The sequence below is a fragment of the Artibeus jamaicensis genome, unplaced genomic scaffold (genome assembly GCF_021234435.1).
Source record: "Artibeus jamaicensis isolate MK-2021 breed Jamaican fruit bat unplaced genomic scaffold, CSHL_Jam_final scaffold_537, whole genome shotgun sequence".
Lineage (NCBI taxonomy): Eukaryota > Metazoa > Chordata > Mammalia > Chiroptera > Phyllostomidae > Artibeus > Artibeus jamaicensis.
Window position 1 is genome coordinate 1,395,645 of NW_026522047.1, and position 19,420 is coordinate 1,415,064.

General features: G+C 64.4%; 1 protein-coding gene across 3 annotated transcripts; it reads right to left on the reverse strand.

Moving 5' to 3' along the window:
• Nucleotides 1-4,283: 4,283 nt before the first annotated feature.
• EPS8L2 (EPS8 like 2) lies at nt 4,284-18,755 on the reverse strand. Of its 3 annotated transcripts, none has more exons than XM_053658177.1 (21): nt 18,658-18,755; nt 16,225-16,339; nt 16,071-16,126; nt 15,287-15,351; nt 10,425-10,586; nt 9,880-10,029; nt 9,723-9,802; nt 9,516-9,640; nt 9,344-9,417; nt 9,092-9,218; nt 8,829-8,917; nt 8,618-8,692; nt 8,309-8,457; nt 8,101-8,233; nt 7,901-8,013; nt 6,847-6,958; nt 6,093-6,212; nt 5,792-5,864; nt 5,515-5,695; nt 5,259-5,391; nt 4,284-5,173 (listed from the first exon to the last, which is right to left on the reverse strand). In XM_053658177.1, exons 2-21 carry the CDS (start codon nt 16,266-16,268, stop codon nt 5,090-5,092), a joined length of 2,145 nt encoding a protein of 714 aa, XP_053514152.1. In that variant the 5' UTR covers nt 16,269-16,339; nt 18,658-18,755; the 3' UTR covers nt 4,284-5,089. The 3 variants fall into 3 exon arrangements, with proteins under 3 accessions (XP_053514152.1, XP_053514151.1, XP_053514150.1); XM_053658176.1 differs by lacking the exon at nt 18,658-18,755 and adding an exon at nt 16,555-16,630 and having other exon boundaries at nt 7,901-8,010; XM_053658175.1 differs by lacking the exon at nt 18,658-18,755 and adding an exon at nt 16,555-16,630.
• Nucleotides 18,756-19,420: the final 665 nt, after the last annotated feature.

Below are 19,420 nucleotides of genomic sequence, written 5' to 3' on the forward strand. Positions count from 1 at the left end.
GAGCTTTGGGGGTTTGCTCTGCAGGGAGCAGGGCTGGTGTTGTGGGGAGAAATGACTGCGGGTTTGTGCAGGCAGCAGGAGAGGAGAAGGGCGTTCTCAGCAAGGCTCCTGGTAGACAAGGGCTGGGATACAGGGCACTCACGTAAGGGTGGCCTGTGTCGTCAGTCAAGGTCGACCGGAGGGACAAGCAGTGGATCTGGATCTGGGCGCAGGCAAGGCAGGCGGACAGAGCCTCTGCAGACCGCCTCACTCTTTCCGGGGTGTCCGAGGAAGCAAGTCCAGCCGCTGAGAGGGGAGGGGGCAGGAGGGGCAGAGCGGTAGGCTGGAGCCTGAGAGAGGGCTGGGCGTGGGCCAGTGACTTGTGGCCGACCTGGGCATGGCCAGTGGGTTTAGCCACCTGCTCCTCCTGCTCCCCTGGGTGAGTGTGGGAGGGGTGATGGGCTTGGCCCGGAGTCGGACAAGTCAGAGGCCACCGTGGTGGGGAAGCTGGGCTGGGCAGGTGTGTGGGTCACCTGGACAAGTGTTTGGAGGAGGAGTCGGGTCACCTGGACAAGTGCGGGACGAAAGATGTGCAGGGCCGAGTGTGCGGATGCACCGACAGCCCGAGCTACTCTCACAGACCCCGTCTGCTTGGAGTCTTGGCCCATCCTGGTTGGGCAGCCGGTAAACCGGAGCGTCGTCCCATAACCGAAAAGGTTGCAAGTTCCATTCCCAGTCAGAGCACAAGCCCAGGGTGCAGTTTTGACCCCTGGTTGGGGTGTGTGCAGAAGGCAACCAGTTGACGTTTCGTGCTTTCTCTCTCTCCCTCTCTGTCTAGAAGCGGTGAAAAATGCACTTGTGTGAGGATTTAAAAAAATTAAGGTCCCAGGTAGTGTTCATCACCCCCCTTTGATGGAGCTTTTCCTGAACTTGGCCTTTTTGTCCCTCGGTGGCGGGAGAGGCCTCTTCTGGGCATCATCTGTCCCACCAGAGGGCACAGCTCTTGCCTGCGGTTAACAAGCAGCAGGTGCAGCGCTTAGTAACCAGAAGAATTCAAAACAGAATGAGATCAACAGAGCGACCTGGCGCGTGTGACGAATTTAAACCAGGACTCAAGCCTGTAGACAGTGAAACAAAGGCCACTATTATCTTGGGAAGATGGAAGGTTAATTTTTTACTTATTTTTATTGATGAGAGAAGAGACCCATGCACAGAATTGGCTGCAGAATTGTAGCTCACGCAGTGGACAGCCACTCAGCCGTGAATGAGGAAGGGGATTCTGGGCCCCACCACAGCCTGGACGGGCCTGGAGGACAGTGTGCTGAGTGGATGAGCCAGACACACAAGGACAGACCCTGTGCCGTTCACTCCCGGGAGGTCCCTGGAGGAGCCAGATTCACACAGACAGAAAGTAGGACGGTGGGTGCCGGGGGCTGGGCGGGGGAGGGCAGGGAGTGAGTGTCTAATGGGGACAGAGTGTCAGTGGGGAAGCTGGAAAGTTCTGGAGAGGACGGTGGGCTGCACAGCAGCGTGAGTGTGTTGAGCACCCCTGAGCTGTGAGCTGAGACAGGGGCCAGTCGGCAAAGTCCGTGTGTATTTCATCACATGTGCAGACCAGGGTCTGGGAGCGGCCCACCAGTCAGCTCCGGCTTGGTCTGAAGCCGCAGCATCTGGAACCTCCGCGTGTCCGCCCCACCTGCATCCCGGAGGCCCCAGCTCATGGCCACGTGGGTGGTCCGGCCATGTCCGGTTTTGTCCTGTTTAAAGGCACGCACGCAACTGTGAGCAGCATCCGGAAGAACCGCACAGACTGTAAAGCCATAAACACATTAATCAGAAGGATAAACCCCCGCTCAGAACAGCAGTGGCTGTGGGGCAGCAGGCGGGCGTGCAGGCTGGGGTCCCGGGCACTTGGTTCCGGAGACTGGAGGGAGAGGGCTGGCTGTTTGCAGAGCTGTGCCGACCCCTCACCCCCTACCTCCTTACTTAGCATTCACTCTCCTGCAGAGCAAAGCCCCAGCCTCTCACAGTTCTCCTAAGGCCTTTGCGCAAGTTCTTGTAAAATGTATTGTTTCCAGTGTTTGGTTTTTCTTTCTCATGACCCTGTATTCTAAGTCATGGAATCTGTGGGTGCTCTTTTCGCTTGTCTGCAGCGCCTGCCTTCCGCGTGGCTCTCCCAGCTGAGGTTCTCCCCATCCCCACACCCATCCCCCACCCTGGTGGACGCCAGGGAGGGTCCTGGGGTCACGCAGCACAGGAGCAGGGCTGCCGAGGGGGTGACACTGGTGACTAAGCCCAGCATAGCTCAGTGGTCCCCTGTCCCCATGCCTCTCAACACGGGGCGTCCGACAGCTTCCTACTTTCACTGGTCTGATAGGCAGCAAAGGTTTTCCTTTGTCTTTCTCTGACACCTGAGTCTGAACACCTGCTTAAGGGCTGGGGGGCCCGTGGGACCCCCTGCAGGTACCGGGCCCGGCTGACCCGCAGGAGCTGCCGCCCTAGATGCCACAGCAGTGTGAATCGGATGCGGGGCCTCGGGACACCATCGTGCACTTGGGAGTCACGAAGGCCCCATAGAATGTGGTCCGAGGGTTGACTCTGCCGATGTGCACTATTGTGAGAAGCAAACTGGAAATTCAAGGACACGCGCCAACTCATCCCTTTTACAAGGACAGTGACGGGCCACCGCCCAAAAGCACCTGCGTCTCCTGGCTGGCTGCCACCAGGAAGAAGGGTCTCGAATGCCCTTTTGTTTTGGGACCATCCTGAAAGCAGTGACCTCAGGCATGTAGGTAGAGACCCGGGCCTGCCCGGTGACTCTCTGAACGCATGTCCGCCCTTTGGTGCCCACGCACTGGACAAACCAGATTTCTCCAACTGGCCCACTCCTACTCAAGCCCCCAAAAGACCTGCTTGTCCAAGCCCCGAGCCACACACTCCCGGCCTTTCCCACCCGACTAAGACCCTCATGGGGGTGAGCCCACACAAGGCTATCCCCTCGTGACTGGGCAGCTTTCTGGAGAGCTGGCAGTCAACATGGGATGAGCTCATTTCTGTAAGAAATTCTTTTTAACGCCAACACAGTGGGATGAGCGGCATGAGCCCTGCCCCATGGGCCCTCCCTCCGGCCCATGAGAACAAGGACATCTGGCCCCATCCAGAGGGGGCCCCATCCCCACCCTGAGGGAGGGGCTCAGCCTGGTGGGGATGGCGGAGTGGTCTTGTTGGGGCACCTGTAACCTCCTGGTGGTGCCGGCCTGGTGGGTCTGTGGGTTTCCAGAGGGAGGGGTGTTGCTCCCTTTCCCTCTGGGGCTCCATCTGCCCCTCTGCAGGGTCCTGCCCGGCTCCAAGGGCAGGCCTGCTTTTCTGGCCCGGAGGCAGGGCTGGGTCCTTCCTTCCCTGGAGAGAGGGGCCGAGCGGTGGTCAGGTTCGAGCGGTGGCCCAGAGGGCACCAGACACCCGCCAGTCCCCTTGATCGAGCCCCGTTGGACGGACTTGGCCCAGGGTGGCCTGTCCCATCTACACTGGGCTTTCCAGGCCTGAGGACCGGTCCTGTCTCACAGGTCCACCAGCCCAGGGGCAGCCCACCAAACCCAACCTGCCCTCCTGCACCTGAGCTCACTCAGACACCCCTGCCCAGCAGGCAGAGGCCCCAAGACTGGGCCCTTTGGATTCACCGAACCAGGGTTGGTCCATCCACTCTTGTGCCGCCATGTAGGTCAAGACACTGGGGAACCAGAGAGGTGCTAGTGTGCCCTCCGGCCGCCAGACAAGGCAGCTCACAGAGTCGCCAGCAGAGGGCGCCAGCGACCTCCAAAGGTGGGCACAGGCCAGGTGGTCTGGGGCCAGTAGACACAGCATTTGGCCCTCTGCGCCCTCAGGGACCACCCTGCTCCGGCACCGTGGCGGCCCAGCTGACTGTCAGCGCTGTCCAGCCACCCAGCACCCTCTTCCTTCCCGACCCCCCACCCCATCCTCAGCTTAGCTCTCCAAATCAAACCCTCCCTTGCTCCTCTGTCGCCCCTCCCCCACACCCACTCCCCTCCGGTGACAGTCCTCTGGCCTCCCTGAACCCCTCGCCTCTTGGGAAGGTTCCCACACCCTCTCGGACAGGTGTGGAGGGGAGGGGAGGGTCCCCGCGTTGCCCCACACTGGGCTCTGGAGTCAGTGGTCTTACTTGGGGCCTCAACTGCCGCCTGCCGCCTGCGCCTGCCCAGCTGCCCTCACAAAGGGTGGGACTCCAGTTCGGCTGCAGGGCCCACAGCCCACCCCCGACCCCGCTCCAGGAGACAGACAGCAGCCACGAGGAGACAATGGGTTTAATGTCACGGCCTTTGAGCTTGGCTCCCTCTCAGCCCTGGGCTGTGACCTGCAGAGTCCGGGGACCCTGGCAGGGCGAGGCTGGCTTGACACTTGGTCGAAGACAAGCTCCTTTCCTCGGGCTCTGCCTCAGGGAGGGGATGAGGGTGGGGTGTCCAAGGTCAGTGCTCGGACGAGTCCAGTCCACACTTGCTCCTTGAAGAGGCAGAGGGAGCCCAGCAGGTACCCCCAGGCCACCCCGGGGGGGGGCAGTGCACGGGGTGGGAGCTGTGGGCACTACCTGGGGCAGCAGGTACCAGCCTGGTCGGCCTCGAGCCCAGGGCAGCTGCCCTTCCAGGCCACAGTGCGCCTGGGGCTGTGAGGATGAGGGGGTTCAGGCGGGTGTGAAGTGAGCGTCTCGGAGGCAGGACAGGGACAGATTCCCAAGTGCCAGGAAGAGGCCAGAGGGAGGGGGTTCTACGGCCTTGGGGAGGGGCCCAGGCCGGGTCTGGTCGCAGTGGGCAGGCAGGTGAGGGGCTGGCATGGCCAGGCGGCAAGTTTGGCTGAGGTGGCCCTTGGAGCAGGCAGGTGGGTGTGGACTGGGACGTCACTGAGCCTGAGGTCAGGCACTGTGCCACAAGGCAAGTGAGCTAACCCCCAGCCAGGGGCAGGGCCCGCGGCTGGCACATTCCCTCTGTGTCCAGGGCAAGAAATCCATACATGTGGGAAAATAACACTCCATGCACTGGGGCGGCCGCCCCTGCCTCTGCCTCTGCCCCTGCCAGGGCGGCAGCACAGCAGGCGGGACCGGTTAGCTGTCATCCTCCACCCTCCTCTGGTTCTTGGAATGAAACTTGTTCATGAGTTCCTCCAGCTCCGATCCGCCTTGCTGCTTCTAGGAACGGGAGTGGGGCGGTCTCAGCCTAGGGCACCCGGGGCAGGTGGGGGGAGGGAGGTGCAGGAGGCGTGCCCTGGCTCACCTCCAGGAGGGCCTTCTGCACGGTGAGCTGGCTGTACACACGGCTGCCCTCCTCCCCGCACACCTTCTTCAGCTCGTCTTTGTTGAGCGAGAAGAGCTGGGCGCCGGTCAGGATGCCCAGGCTGTCCACGATCCTGTGGGGCGGGTGGCTGTGAGCGTGGCGGGGCCCTGGTGTGGGAGTGGCAGCCACCTGCCCGCCCTCAGCGCTGCCCGCTCACCGCGCAGCCACCTGCCCGCCCTCAGCGCTGCCCGCTCACCGCGCGCTGAAGGCCTTGGCTTCCAGCCAGGCGCGGACCTCCATAGGCCCCGACTCGTAGGTGAGCGGCAGGCGCACGGGCTGGCTGCGCTCCACGCGGAAGTGCCGCTGTGGCTGTGCCTTGAAGTGGCTGATCTTCTTGAGGAGCTCGTCATTGACTTCGTCCATGTGGTGGATCAGCTCTGGGGAGCCAGCAGCTCAGGCCCTGCCTGCTGGCCCCGGTGCCCCCGGCCCTGCTGCCCCCCCCAACCCGCCCCCTCCCTGCCCCGCCCCCTCACCCTCTTTGTTTCCTGCGAAGCTCGGAGGCAGCTTGTGCGTTGGGCTGGCAGGACCCCAGTATTTCAGACCAGCCTGCAGGTCGGGGGAGAGCAGGCAGCGGGGCCATCAGCATCACTCATCGTGCGGTCCGCGCGGGGTTGGCGTCAGGAGAGGGTGAGGAACCCCTCCCCGCTTTCCCTCCCAGGACCTGAGCCAGGCCCCCACCCCCCCCATGCAGGCTCCCGCACAGCATCTTTTCCTGTCACTCGCTCCAGTGGCCACAGGGCAGAGCCCCGCAGCAGGGCCGCACGCCCCCTTCACCTGCTCCGTGGGCGCACCCACTTCCTCCGGCCGGACCTCATCCAGGATGTTGTGGGGCACAAAGCCTGCCTGGCCGCTGCGGCTGCGAAGCTTCCACCACTGGTGGCTGTCTTCCAGCACCTGGGGGCGCCGCACACCGGCTGTCACTCCTGGTCAGCAGGTCCACTGCCCCCTGCGCGCCCCCGCCCCTCTGACCACGGCACCAGTGTGGGACGCTGGGATTACCGCATGGGCCCCACCCCCCACAGATGGCCCAGAGACAGCTTTAGCGTCTCTCCCCTGAGCCCCAGAGCCCTACGGAAACCGTCACCACCTACTCCAGGTGCCCCGGCCCAGGGTAACCTTCCTGCCAGCCCACAGGGGCCCACATGCCCACAGCACCCTGAGCCAGGGGCCCCCAGCCTGGCTGTAGACAGAGATCCACACTTTACACGCTCCACTCCCCTCCCCGGGGGGGGGGGGGGCAACCTAGATTTGGCGCTGGCACCGGATCCGGAGGACTGCCTCCAGGGGTGGGCACAAGTGACAACCCCCTGGTGGGTTGGAGGGTCCCCTGGTCCTCGCCCCCATGGGAGGGGGCCCCTCATCCAGTATCTGCTGGGGGAGGGGGCTGGGGCCGTGGAACCAGACTGGAGCTCCAGGGTAGGCCCTGCTTGAAAGCAGTGGCAGGCAAGCCAGATCCCAGGGTTATGGATCTGCCTCCGCCCCGCCCCCCCCCCCCGCAACCCCCCTCCTGCAGAAGTGGGGCTCTCACCTCCAGGACCTCGCCCTTGAGCACGGACAGCTCATTGGCATTTCGGGCTGTGAAGTCGTAGAGGACCTTGACGTACTTGGCCATGGCTGATGCGGATTCTGGTTCGTAGCCCCTGAGTGGAGCAGGAGGGGCTGAACTGGGGTCTCCTGGGCCTCGGGGCCCCACTGGGGGGAGCCGCTTCCCAGGCACTCAGCTGCCTTCTGCTCCACTCTCCAAGGTCGCAGTGGAGAGAGCGTCAGCTTGTCATGGGGAATGGAAACTGTGGCAGCCGCAGAGCGTCTGGGGCCCGGTGTGGAGGGGGGGGCCAGGCAGCAGGCAGTGGGGGGGGCTGGCACGACCCGGGTGCCTTGGGCACAGCAAGGCCGGTGCCCACCCAGGACACCTTGGGGGTCTCCAGGCCCAGCCCCCAAGATCCAGGTGTGGACCCAAGAAATGACAGGGTCACATCCATCCTTGGGAAGCAGCTGACCACAGAGAGAAGGCCAGACATTTGCAGAGCCGAGGCCCCTTCACGTGGCATCAGAGCCCTGGGGGGAGGGGTTGCCCGTGGGCACCCTGACCTCAGCCCAGGGCAGCCGGTGGCTGCCACCCAGCCCAGCCCTCTGGCCGGTCCTGGTGGCTGAGGTGTCTGCTACAGGCCCCCATCTGGACTGGCCGGAGGGGGCCAGCCACATCAGAGGAAAATGCTCCTTACAGGGGCCCTTGTGAAAATCCGGCTTTGGGACCCTCCCCTCCTGCAGCTGCGTCCTGGGTGTGGCAGGGTGGCCTGCTCCCCAGGCTGATCCCAAGCGAGGGGTGTGGACAGGCCCTGGGGCTGTGGGACGTGGTCCTGAGAGAGGTGGGGGCAGGCGTGGGGGGAGCCCGTGGGACCCGCTGTCCCCCTTCCGGCTCTGCGGTCGGGCCTACACCCACTCCAGCACGGGGACAGGGACAGGTGAGCCCCTCGAGCTCAGTGGCTTGGTCAGTGCTCGGTCACTTTCCAGCCACAGCTCCAAGACGTACACGTGCAGTCAGAGAAGCTATGTGAGGGTGGTGAGTTCACAGGTGGGCTCACCTGGGAGCGTGTGCAGAGCCGACCGCGGGGAGGACGTCTCCAGGGGCTGTGGGCTCAGGTACGAGGCTGTGCTTCGGGGAGTTTCGAAAGGATAACCGGCTGGCTGGAGTCTGCTGTGGGGACCGGACGGCCTGGGCTTGGTGTGGGGCAGGGGGCAGGGGGGTGGAGGGGGGCCGAGGAGGCAAGGGCGGGCGTCTGACCTCGTCACCAGGGGCGGAGGCCGGCCCCTCCGTCTCCCACGGGGCCTCCTGCAGCACGTCCAGGGGCGGCTCCCAGCCGCTGTGGAACTTGGGCACGTACAGCATCGGCTGCGGCTCCTGAGGCCACTCGGCGCTGAGGTGGGAGATCCAGGGTGAGCCAGAGCCGGCCCCACCCAGAAACCCCAGCCCTCCCTGCCCAAAGCTGTACCGAGGGCGTGTCCAGGTCTCCCCCAGCGAGTCCCACAGCCCCATCTCCTTGGGAACTAGGTGGCCCCGCAGGAAGCTCACGGCTTCTTGGGACAGCAGGGGACTGAAGACGGAGCGTGCGATGTCTGGGCCACCACAGGTGTTGACGATCTGGGGCAAGAGACGGTTCAGAGCGGGTCCCAGCCCTGCCCCAGCCCGCAGCACCACAGGCCAGCTGCACACCTCGGCGGAGGCACGGGCTTCCCGACCCTCAGCAGGGCAGCCCCGCCTGCTGCTCCCCCCACCCCGGCCGCCCCCCCACCCCAGGCACCAGATCCAGAGGCCCGAAGAGGAAGTGGACAAGCTCCGCGGCGCTGGGGTTCTGGATGTGCTTCTGCAGCTTGGCCTGGGGGCCAGAGAGGGCGCTAGTGAGCAACTGGCAGGCACACCGGGTGCGGGGGCCCGCGCTGGGGGTGACTGGGGACGCGGACCTGGGCCCCCTCCCTCAATGTCGGCACAGAGGGCAGGGCTGCTGGACTCACCAGCAGGTTGATGGCCAGCTTGGTCTTCTGGAAACAGTCCACAAACTCGGCCTCGGAGGGGGGCCGGGCCCGCAGCGTGAGGACACCCTCTGCAACAGGGGGGCGAGGCAGGCGGGCCGTGAGCCTGGCCGGCCCTATCACTGTGCCAGTGGGTCGGGCCTGCACCTGATGCAGTCCGCCCCCTTTCCGTTCCTGTCCTAGCCCCTGCCTGCCCCTCCACCACCCCACCCCACCCCCGCGCCCTCTCCCAGCCCCCCCAGCACCTGCCGGCCCCTTCTTTCCCTTCTTCTTTCCCTTCTTGCGCTGGTTCAGCTGCTTGAAAGCCTCGGCCGCCTTCTGCAGCCGCGCCACGAACCATTCGATGTCATCCAGGGCACAGTTGAGGATTTGCTGGGGTCAGAGCAAGAGCAGGGGTCAAGCTGGGCGCCCAGCAGACCCACACGATGCCCCTTGGCCCCTGGCCCGGGGAAGGGGCGGGTGCAGCCTGCGGGGGGCACTATCAGGCTGAGACCCACCGTCTCTTTCTCTATTTTCTGAGCCAATACGGCCCGTGGCGGCTCCTCATCCTCCGACTCCTGACGGTAGAAGCCTGGATAGGGGACAGGGGTTGGGGGGGAGGCAGAGCTGCTGCTGATTGAGCCCCCCCAGGGGATGGCATCGACTTTCAGCCCAGCGCCCTCGGCCCACCTGGCTGGCTCACGCGGTTCTTGGGGGGAGAAGCATCCTGGGCGTAGTGGTGGACGGGCACGGGGGCGGGGCCCTGGCGGGGAGGCAGCACGGACTGCCGCTGCCGGAGCTTCTCCTGGTGGCCCCTGCAGTGGGGACCAGGATGCTCAGCGGCTGTGCCCTCCTGGGGGCGGCCCCTGCCCGCTCCCCTCCCAGTCCCACACCCACTTCAAAGTCTCGGGCCGCATCTTCTTCCCCAGGCGGCAGTCGGCCAACGCGCTCTCAATGTCTTCGTGCACCAGCTCTGCCTGCGGGGGAGGGACATCAGGCTGGCTCGCCCTGCCCCGAGCGGCCCGCCGCCCCTGCTCACCGCAGTCCCGCTCACCTCCACCTCGTCGCAGTGGAAAAAGTGGATGTCGGGCTTGCTCTGCTCCGAGTCCTGGCACACAAGCAGCAGCACGGAGGGATAGCGCAGCTGGTTCAGCACCGTCTGGCTGTGCCGCACGGTGGGCAGTGGGAAGTTCTCAAGCTCCTCCTGCAGGGCCGTGTGGGGGTGGGGGTGCGGGGGCGCTAAGACGCGGGCTGGACCAGTGGAGCACACCAGCCGTTGGCAGCGGTGACTGGTGGGCCCAGCACATGGACTTTGCCACCGACACAGGTACAAGCATAACTTGCAGGCACAGAGAGGGGACATGGCCCAGGTGTGGACACAGACACGGACCGCCCGGGGCAGAGGCCACAGCTCCTGCACACAGACCCCCGGCCCAGCCAGGCCTGGCTCCGTGTGGCCAGAGGCGGGTGTGCCCTGGGGGCCTGGCTCCCTGGACTCCGGGCCCTGGGCCACTTGCCCTGCTGGCCCGCCCTTCGCCCTTGCCCTGTCCCTGCCCCTGCAGAGAGGCCACACCTTCTTTGCCCCTGCTGCTGCCCCACCTGGGACTCCATGTCCAGCAGCCGCAGTGACTTGTCATTGACCTGCAGCAGCATCTCCTGCGTCCAGATCTTCTCCTTGGAGCTCAGCTGCACCAGCTTCCGGATGGCATCGTCCACCGACACAATGGCCTCACTCTTGTCCATGATGAATGTGGCCAGGTGCTGGGGGCACGGGGGGCGGGGGGTGGTCACTCTGGGCAGACTGCTCCTTGGGCCAGGGCCAGGGCCAGGGCCCAGGGGCCACACCCAGGGGCCGGGGAGGAACACCTGCCCTGGGGGTCGGAAGAGGCAGAGCCCCCCCCCCCAGGGCATCTCTCCTGCTCTGTGCAGGTCTGCAGGCTGTGGCCCAGCCCTGATAGCACCGGCCGCCCTACACAGATGATCCCCACCCACCCTGCCTCTGCCCCCTCCTCCCCCGTCTGAGCCAGCGCCCTCCCAGCTACAGCTTCGCTCTGTCACCTCACTACACTCGTGACCTCATCTGTGTGTGACCTCCTTTGTGCTCTCTGCCTGAGGGCGGGGATTTGGGATGCTGGGTCTACGGCTGTGTCCCCAGGGCCAGGGCCGTGCCCGCACACAGCAGGGACCGAGTGGTGGCAGCCCCCGGGACCCTTGGCCAGCCCAGCGCACCTCCCCCAACCCCGTCTCTCCCAGCCTGGCTCCCCCAGAGTCCAGCCGCACTAACACAGACTCGGGTGTTAGCACCCAGCTGTCGGGCAGGCCCCCCGAATACGCTACAAGGAAGTGCCCGTGATCTCGGAGAGCCCCAGAAGGGGCTTCATGGCGGGGACTTGGACGCAAGGAAGACAGTCCAGGTGCTCAGGGGAAAAAGCCAATACATTTGACTTAAAGAAAATGTAACTATTTTTCCGAGACAGAACACCATATGCAAAGTAAAAATGTGGGGAGAGCAGATGCGGTGACGGCTCATTGTCTTAATGCGTCCAGAGGCCGACACGCACAGCGGTGGCTCCCGCTGTGTTCCCAGCGCTACCGTGTCAAGCACAATAATGAAGGGCACCGACGTCAACGCATAAATGAGTAAGTGGAAGATTATCATCTCAGTAACAAAACCGGCAAAAGATGTGCTCAGCGAGCCTGAAGGAAAATACATTCAAGCAGTGTTGTTGCAGGAAGGTGCTCACAGTCTCGCCCAATGGAAGATTTGCAGGTGGAAACTCTGAGACCGTCACTGCAGGGATAAGTTGCTGCTGAATTTTCTACCTCATCTACGGACCAGCGCTAACGAGCCCAGTGGGCTGGGCGGGGGGGATGTGGGAGCCCTCTGTGGGGAGAGGGGCTGCTGTGGGGGCAGCCGTGGGGGTGCAGGGCCAGGCTGCTCCCTGCAGGCCCAGGAGTGACAGCGCAGGCTGGACTCGGCACTGGGAAGGGGGCAGAAACACACGCTGTCAGCCAGACACAGAATCACCAAACCGAAAAATACCGTGCGGCTGGACCCAAAACACGTCAGTGAATTTCTCTTTCGTTTGTGAAGACTTTATGTGTTTACTTTTTAGAGACAGGGGAAGGGAGGCAGAAAGAGAGGGAGAGAAACATCCATGTGTGGTTGCCTCTTGTGCACCCCCTACTGGGGACCTGGCTTGCCACCCTGGCATGTGCCCTGACCGGGAATCGAACCAGCGACCATTTGGTTTGCAGACCGGTGTTCAATCCAAACGATGCCCAACCACCCCAGCCAGGGCTCACGTCAGTAAATTTTGAGTGAGTGGAACCATACAGGGTCTCTGACTATAGTGGAATCCAAGCAGAGACCACTAACAAAAACATGACCGGAACACCCCAAATTATTGCAAATGAAGCAACACGCTTCTCAGTAACCCATGGGTCATGCAGACACAAGGAAAATTAGGAAGCACAGGTGACCCCCGGACAACGTGGGGGTTGGGGACGCCGACCTCCGTGCACTCGAAAGTCCGAGTGTAACTTTTCACTCCCCACAAAGGTGACCACTCGCAGTTCACTATGAATGGAAACCTCACTGATAACAGTTGGTTACCACATGTTTTGTGTGTCTTACTGTCTTTCTCTAATCAATAAACACAGGAAGTTATATACCAATATCTCTAGTAGACATTAATGCAAAAAAACACCGTAACCAAATGTTAGCAAATTAGCACCTCCACACATAAAAACTATAAAACTGTAACATACCATGAGTAAGTGTGTTTACCCCAGAAACGCAAGGCTGGTTCAACAGCAAAACAAAAAAAAGCAAAACACAATCACTGTCATTCAGAAAAGGCGCTACTGAAACTCAACCGCCCTTCATGCTGAACGGCCTCGGCACACGGAGAAGAACCGCTTTTGTCCAGAAGGGCGGCAGCAGCTGGCCTGCAAGCCGGGACGTGAGGCCAGGGGTCTGCTCTGTGTGTCCCTGTGGTCCTGGCCAGGGCCACCAAGTAAGAATGGTAAAGTGGCTGACAGAGGACATCGAGTACGGAGGACGGACACACAGAACACCCGGTGACTCCGCTAGTAGAACCCTGGGAAAAAGTCGAGGCATTCCGCCTGGTCACAGGACACTTGGTCACGGCGAAGAAGTTCAATTGCTTCTCTACAGTCTACCACCAGACCATCAGAAAATGAAGTGGGAAAAAAAATAAGAATACCATTTACAGCAGCATGCAAAAACCAAATACCCAAGGAGTATTTCAACCAAAGATATGCAAGAACCCCACAGGGAAAAAAGCCAGCCAGGATCTGAGAGGAACTAGAGGCACTCGGTCAGTGCGGGGCCCAGAAAGACCCCCCCACGCAGTGCAGGGGCTGCCGCTGCCCAAGTCGGCTCCCAGGGCTGACCGAGGGCCGGTCGGAACCCTAACGGGCTTTTCGGGGTGCTAGAACTGGACAGTTCGATTCTGCAACGTAAAGGCAGGTCTGCGAACTGAGAACAGGCAGAAGAACCATAAAGAGAAAACACACATTGGAGAAGCCACACTGGCCGACTTCGAGGGCGGTAAGACTTCAACGAGTAAACCAACGTCCCCCAGAGAGTCCGGAGTCGGCTCGCCCGGACCCAACCCACCCGTGTCTGACGAAAGCGCCCCAGCGCCCCAGTGGGGGAGGAACCCCCTCTCAACAGAGCTCCACGCTCCTGCGGGGTAACCAGCCGCGAGTCCCCCGCCCCAGAGTGAGCCTGGCACCCACACCACACCCGCAGTGACTGAAATGACTCACGGATGCACACGTGCGAGCCGAGGGCATGAGGCACCTAGAAAATGCAGGAAGGCGCCTCCCACGCCACCGTCCAGACAGTGACAGCAACAGCACAACCACAAACGAAAAACACTGGGTGCGTTGGGGGTCGCCACAATGAAACGTTTCCGTTCAAAGAGTTACGCTTGCGAATCCACAGGCCACGCTGGCAGACGGCCTGGCTGGTCCGCACACCGGGCGTGCGGACAGGACGCTGCCAGCCGCCAGGGCCCGTGGACAGCAGGGGGCCGCCGAGGCGCCCCTGCAGCCTGGCGCTGTGAGGAGCCTTGACCCCCTTCCTGCTTTCTTCAAGTCTACAAAGCAGGAGGACAGTGACAAGCCGCACGGTTTTGTTTGTGGGGGACACTCAGACGGACAGAGTGGTGGTGACTGGGAGCGGGGCAGTGTGCTGCCCCAGGTGGGGCTGGGGGCAGAGGAAGGCCGTCTGGGGGGGCGCAGCCCTTCTGGGACTTGCAGGGCTCCGCTCCTGGTGGCGACCCCACGGCGTGAGACCGAACTGCACGTTCTCGATCCTCAACATCAATTTTTCTGATGCTAATTTAGAAAAATAAATTAAAAAAAAACCCTCGTTGCCAGGGCGGGTCTGACCTGGCCTCCACCTCTCACCCTCTCTCTGCGCCTCAGTTTCCTCACCTGGGAGCACACGGCGAACCCTGCTGATGCCCCGCCCTCGCTGGCTGCAGGGGGGGCAGGGGAGTGCCCCTGGGGGGTCCTTCCACCGGCCAGCTTGGACCAAAGTCCAGGAGCAGGGCCCGGAAGCCCGGTGGCACAGGCAGTTCCTCACACCAAGGAGGGCAAAGTCCCCTCCCCTGGGGATGTGGCACAGCTGTCAGAGGACAGGGACGAAACTGACCCGCCCGCCATCCATACCCTGACCTTGGACACTGAGCCAGCAGCGGTGACCAGCCCCACGGCACAGAATGGCCCCAGCCGGCCCGGGTGGGTGGGGAGGGTGTGTCACCCGACACGGCCCAGTTCGAGAGCCCAAGGAAGTCCCAGCGTCTCTGCGGACCCATCGTGTAGATGAGGAAACCGAGTCAGGAAGCAGTGGCTCGCCGGACCTCTGTGGGCGGGGAGGGCCCTCTGGGGAGGGAAGCACTTGCCTTCCTGGTCCGGGGACCCCCACCTGAGCTGCCCACAGCAGGAAGGCCGTTTACAAAGCCTGTTTTCTAAGGTGTGAGAGTGAATTCAAACCGACCTCACAGAGAACCCCCCGCGCCGGCAGCTGGTCCGTCCCCAGAGCAGCTGACCAGTCTCCACCCCCCCCAAGTCTTCCCTGCACCTGCTCCCACAGGGCGTCCCTGCTCCAACGTCCCCCTCAAGCTCTCCCCTCGTGTTGGTGCCAGGGCGCTGCCCTCCTTCCCACTGGACCTTCCCACCTGAGGGCTGCCAGGCAGGACCCAGGGCACAGACTCCCCTGGGCTGCGCCGGCCACCAGCTCCTCGTCTGCCTGACACCGACCCAGACCACGAGCCCCCAGAGCTGGAGGGCGCGCCCACTGTGGCTGAGCCCTGGTCAGGTGCAGGGCGGCCCACTTCTCCCAGGGCCTCAGTGTCCCCAATCAGGGGGCCCAGGGGCACCTGGGGGCCCACTGAGCAGGACTGGGTGCCCCGGCGCAGCCTCACCTGGACGTGATACTGGGAGGTCTCGTGCATGATGACGTTGGAGTTGGAGTACTTCTTCCTCTGTTCTGAACAGGAACACGCCAGTCACTCACCCGCCCCAGAGGGCAGGCCCCAGGGACCCTGGTCCCCGTGGGCTGGACCCCCGGGCTGGGCCACAGGGAGGGCGGCAGTGTGGACCTGAGGGGTACTGCTCTGTGGGTCTCCCGTGGCCACCAGGAGGGGCTCAAGGTCCCAGCAGGAGGTGGACCTCCCTCCGTCCCAAGGGCGACTGCTCAGACGGTGGTGGCATCTGTGGTCAGGGTCTGTTGTACTGGGGGTGCAAGGGGCCACCCCCCTTCCAGGGGAAGGGGTCGGGCCAGGGCCTTCCCCGCCCCGGCTGCCGGCTAACACCTCCCCGCCCTCTCTGGGGCTCCTGGGGCTCCACACTGGGCACCCTGTCCATGGGCGTAAATGAGCTGGTGCCTCTGGGGTAGAGCTGGGGTGCGCCTGGGGGAGGGGCCGCTGGGGGGGTGGCCTTCCTGGAGCAGACACCTGGCACCCAGAGCACATCTGATCGGGTTGCAGTGAGGAGCTTGGCCGAATCAATATTGATGGCCCTGAATTATTAGTACAGGCCTCTCCCCTTACCGCATGGGGGAGGGCTGCTGGGGCCCGGAGGACCGGGGTCCCTGAGCCGCCTCTGGGTGCCCGGGGCCACCCTGCGTCCCCCCTTGGTGGGAGCCCAGCAGAGCATTACAGAATGGGGGTGGGGGTGGCAGACCCTCCCTCCTCAAACCTCACTCACCGAACAGGTCCTTGGCACTCATCTTGGCCATGGTGTCAGACCGGCCCAGGCTGCCGCTGCGGGGAAGGGACCGGTAAGGGTGGGGCCCAGCTGGACCTCCCGGGGCTGCCGGCGGCTGCTGAGTGAGGGGCGAGCCGGGTGGGTGGGGACTCACTTGGCAGGGCCTGGGCAGCAGCTCAGAGACCCTGACTGGCTCATGGCGTCTTCAGCGGCAGCAGAGGGCGGACCTCCGTGTGGCCCGAGTCCAGGGCCTCGTGCCTGGCTCACACCTGAGTGAACGGAGAACAGCACTGATACCTCCCGGGCTGGGTCTCCTCCCCTCGACCCCCAGGCCCTGGGGCTGGGACCCCGACTGCCTGTCCAGATTCCTGGGACCACCTATCCCCGCCCCATGTCCCGGCGGGCCATCACCACAGCCCTGCCACACCCCAGACCCTTGATCCTCCACATGGACACCCGGGACGGGCCAGCAGAGGGGCCTCACCCCCAGAGGCTGTCCGGGGTGGGGCTCTGCAAAGGGTCCTGAGGGCCTTGAAGGGGGGTTGGGTGGGAGCACCTTTCTGCAGAGGGAATGGCATTGTGAGAGCCCTGAGACACGATGGGCCAGACCAGGGGACCCTGGAGAAAATCAAGAGGAGACCCCACCCCCGGCGCATGGGCAGAGCCTGGTTCCCGGTGGTCTGTGCCCAGTGGGGTGTCTGCACCCACACTGCACTCCTGTGAAAGGCCACTGGAGAGAGGTCTCCATGTTCGGGGTCTGCCAGAGTCATGGCCACACACCAGGGGCGCTGGTGTCCAGGGCAGGGAGCGGCCCAGGATGTTCTGGTTTGACTAGATCCTTCCTGCAGGAAGGCCTCCCTGGGGGCCTCGGGCCACTGCCTCCCACCTGCCTCTCTGGGGAGGGGTGGGGGAGGGACTTGGCCAGATTCCTCTGCCCGTCGCCCAAGAATGCCCGGAATGCCCCTGACCTCAGTGGGTGAGCCCGAGTATTTGCTTAATGGGATTCCTGGCGGGCTGAGCCAAGGGCGCTGGGCACGTGTGTCCAGGGACACACACCTGGGTGAAACGCAGGCCCGCAGGCACACAGGCAGGCACCAGCCAGGACGGCCCCTCCCCTCGGGAGCCCAGGCTGGGCCCCAGTGGCCTTCAGCTCCAGGGGCCGGGTGGGGGCGTTAGGACCAGCGGGGAGGTGGGTGTAGGCACGGCATCTGCCTCAGGGAGCAGGTGGGGTCCTGTGGGGGGAGCGGGGCTTCTTCAGGGGGCGGGGCGCCATGCGACCCCAGGGGCCGGCCCAGGCTGCACTTCTGTCCATGGCAGTCATTTTCCGGGTGCGAACGGCACACTGGTCACAGAGCAGAGGGGGCGGAGGCCCCAGCAGGGCAGGGAGGGCAGAAGGACAGGCTCCAGGTTCAAACTCCAGCCCCTGTAGCCCAGTGACCTCGGGGAGGAGTCAGCCGAAGGCCCAGGAGAGCCAGGTGAGACCCTGACACAGGGAGACCCTCTGAGGCTCAGGTGTGCCCAGGTGTGCCCAGGTCTGGGAGCTGCGGGTGAGGAAGGGGCCTGCCCTGGGGGGAGGGAGGGGGGAGCCTGGGAAAGAGCGTTGGGGGCTGCAGATGCCCAGGGCGCACCAAGGAGGCAGGAGCCAGCGGGCTGAAGCGGCAGGGCCCGCAGCAGCTCTGAGCCATCCAGGCAGGGCAGTAGGCAGGGACCGGGAGAGGCCTGGGCAGGGCCCCGGTAGTGTGTGTGTATGTGTATGTGTGTGTGTGTGTGTGTGTGTGTGTGCGCACACAGAGTCAGGCCAAGGGAGGTGCCACCAGCTGGGGCCTGCCCCGGCAGCCAGGCCTGGGGTGGGAACAGACACAGTGAAGAGCCCTTCCTGGCCCCTCCGCGGCCACCAGGCACCGCCCCAGGCATAGGGATGCCTGCACCAGCCTGGCCCAGGGAGGGGGCCTGACCGAGAGCCAGAGGCTGGGTGCCCACGGCCTCTGCGTGCCCCCCCCCACTCTGCCCCGCCCCCAGCCGCCTCCTCCCTGAAACTCCCACACCCTGACGGTGACCGGGAGTCTGACCCTGGCCCGAGGTTCCCTGGCCCTGGATCCCCACCCCCCACGCCCAGGAAATTCCTCCTGCTGTCTGACCCACAGAGAGCCCCGGCCAATCTCAAAAGTTTCCCCCCCCCCCGTGGGGGCCAGTCCGGGAACGTGCGGTGGGGTCTTCCAGAACCGGAACAGCCCCGCTCACCGGCGGAACGAGCTCCCCGCACCGAGCCCAAGGGCTGGCATGGGGCCGGCCGGCTGACTCAGTGCCCTGGCTTAAAAATGTACCCGTGCCCCAGCGCCGCCTGGAACCGGACGGGGCCGGTCGGGTCGCAGTGGGACAGGCTCCTGGCCATGAGCGCAGCGCAGCCCCTCGACCCCCAACCAATGCCTCTCGCCCGCCGGCAGACCCACCGACAGACCCGGGAGCCCCGCGTTGCACCGCCTCCCGAGGAAGCTGAGCTCCCAGCCGCCCGCCGTCGGTGTGCACGCCTCCCGCGTCTCCCCCGCCGAAGCCGCCCAGCCCAGGCCGGGACCCGCGGGGCGCTCACCTGCTGCTCCTGGCGCCGGGTCCCTACGCCGCTTGTCTGTCCGCTTGTCTGTCTGCGCCCAGCTCCGCAGGCAGGAGGACGCGCAGCTGGGATGGGCCTGGCTGGACGGGGGCGGAGCCGCCAGGAGGAACCTGAGCGGCAGGTTAGAACCTGGGCGACACGGAGCGGGGGCGGGGCGGCGACGTAGGTGCGCCGCCTGCGGCTCCAGACCCGCCCGCACGGGGCTCCCGGCGGGGCGTTCCCCGTCCACTCTCTCGGGACTCCGACCCCAGCCCGGGGGCCAGGCGCCCAGGGACCGACAGGCAGGTCCCGGAGCCCCTTGCGCGCTGGGACGTGCGCTGAGGTTCTGAGGCCTTCCTGGGGCCGCTGAGTGGGCCCCGTGTCGGGTGTGGCTGGGTGCCAAGGGAGGTCAGACTCCAGCCCCAGGTGCCCAGAAGGGGCCCACTTTGGTCCCCGGCTCAGGGGCAGAGTTCCTTCTTCAGCCACCCCTCTAGTCGCGGGGAGCGCTAGGCCAGGCTGCAGTCTGTGCGTTTCTCAGGGCGGGGCTCCTTTCTTCACAATCCGAGAACCCCTGAAGCCTCTCTTCTGCGACCCCGAGCCCAGCCTGGGCACCCCTGAGGGTTGGGGGTGTCCGAAGGAAGGCTAGGGATGCCCGGGTCCAGGGAGACCCCACGGAGTGCTCCGCGCAGGGCCACCCTCCTTTACAATGGACTCCCAGGAGCCCCCGCTCCCCCAGGGGAGAAGGGTCAGACAGCAGGCCCAG

Excerpts from the sequence above, each read along its gene's own strand:
- EPS8L2 (XM_053658177.1), bottom strand. The coding sequence starts at position 16,268 with ATGAGCCAGTCAGGGTCTCTGAGCTGCTGCCCAGGCCCTGCCAA. Across the intron at positions 8,234-8,308 it reads GAGACCTGGACACGCCCTCG|CGCCGAGTGGCCTCAGGAGC; the intron begins GTACAGCTTTGG and ends CTCCCACCTCAG. Across the intron at positions 5,865-6,092 it reads TGGGTGCGCCCACGGAGCAG|GCTGGTCTGAAATACTGGGG; the intron begins GTGAAGGGGGCG and ends CCCGACCTGCAG.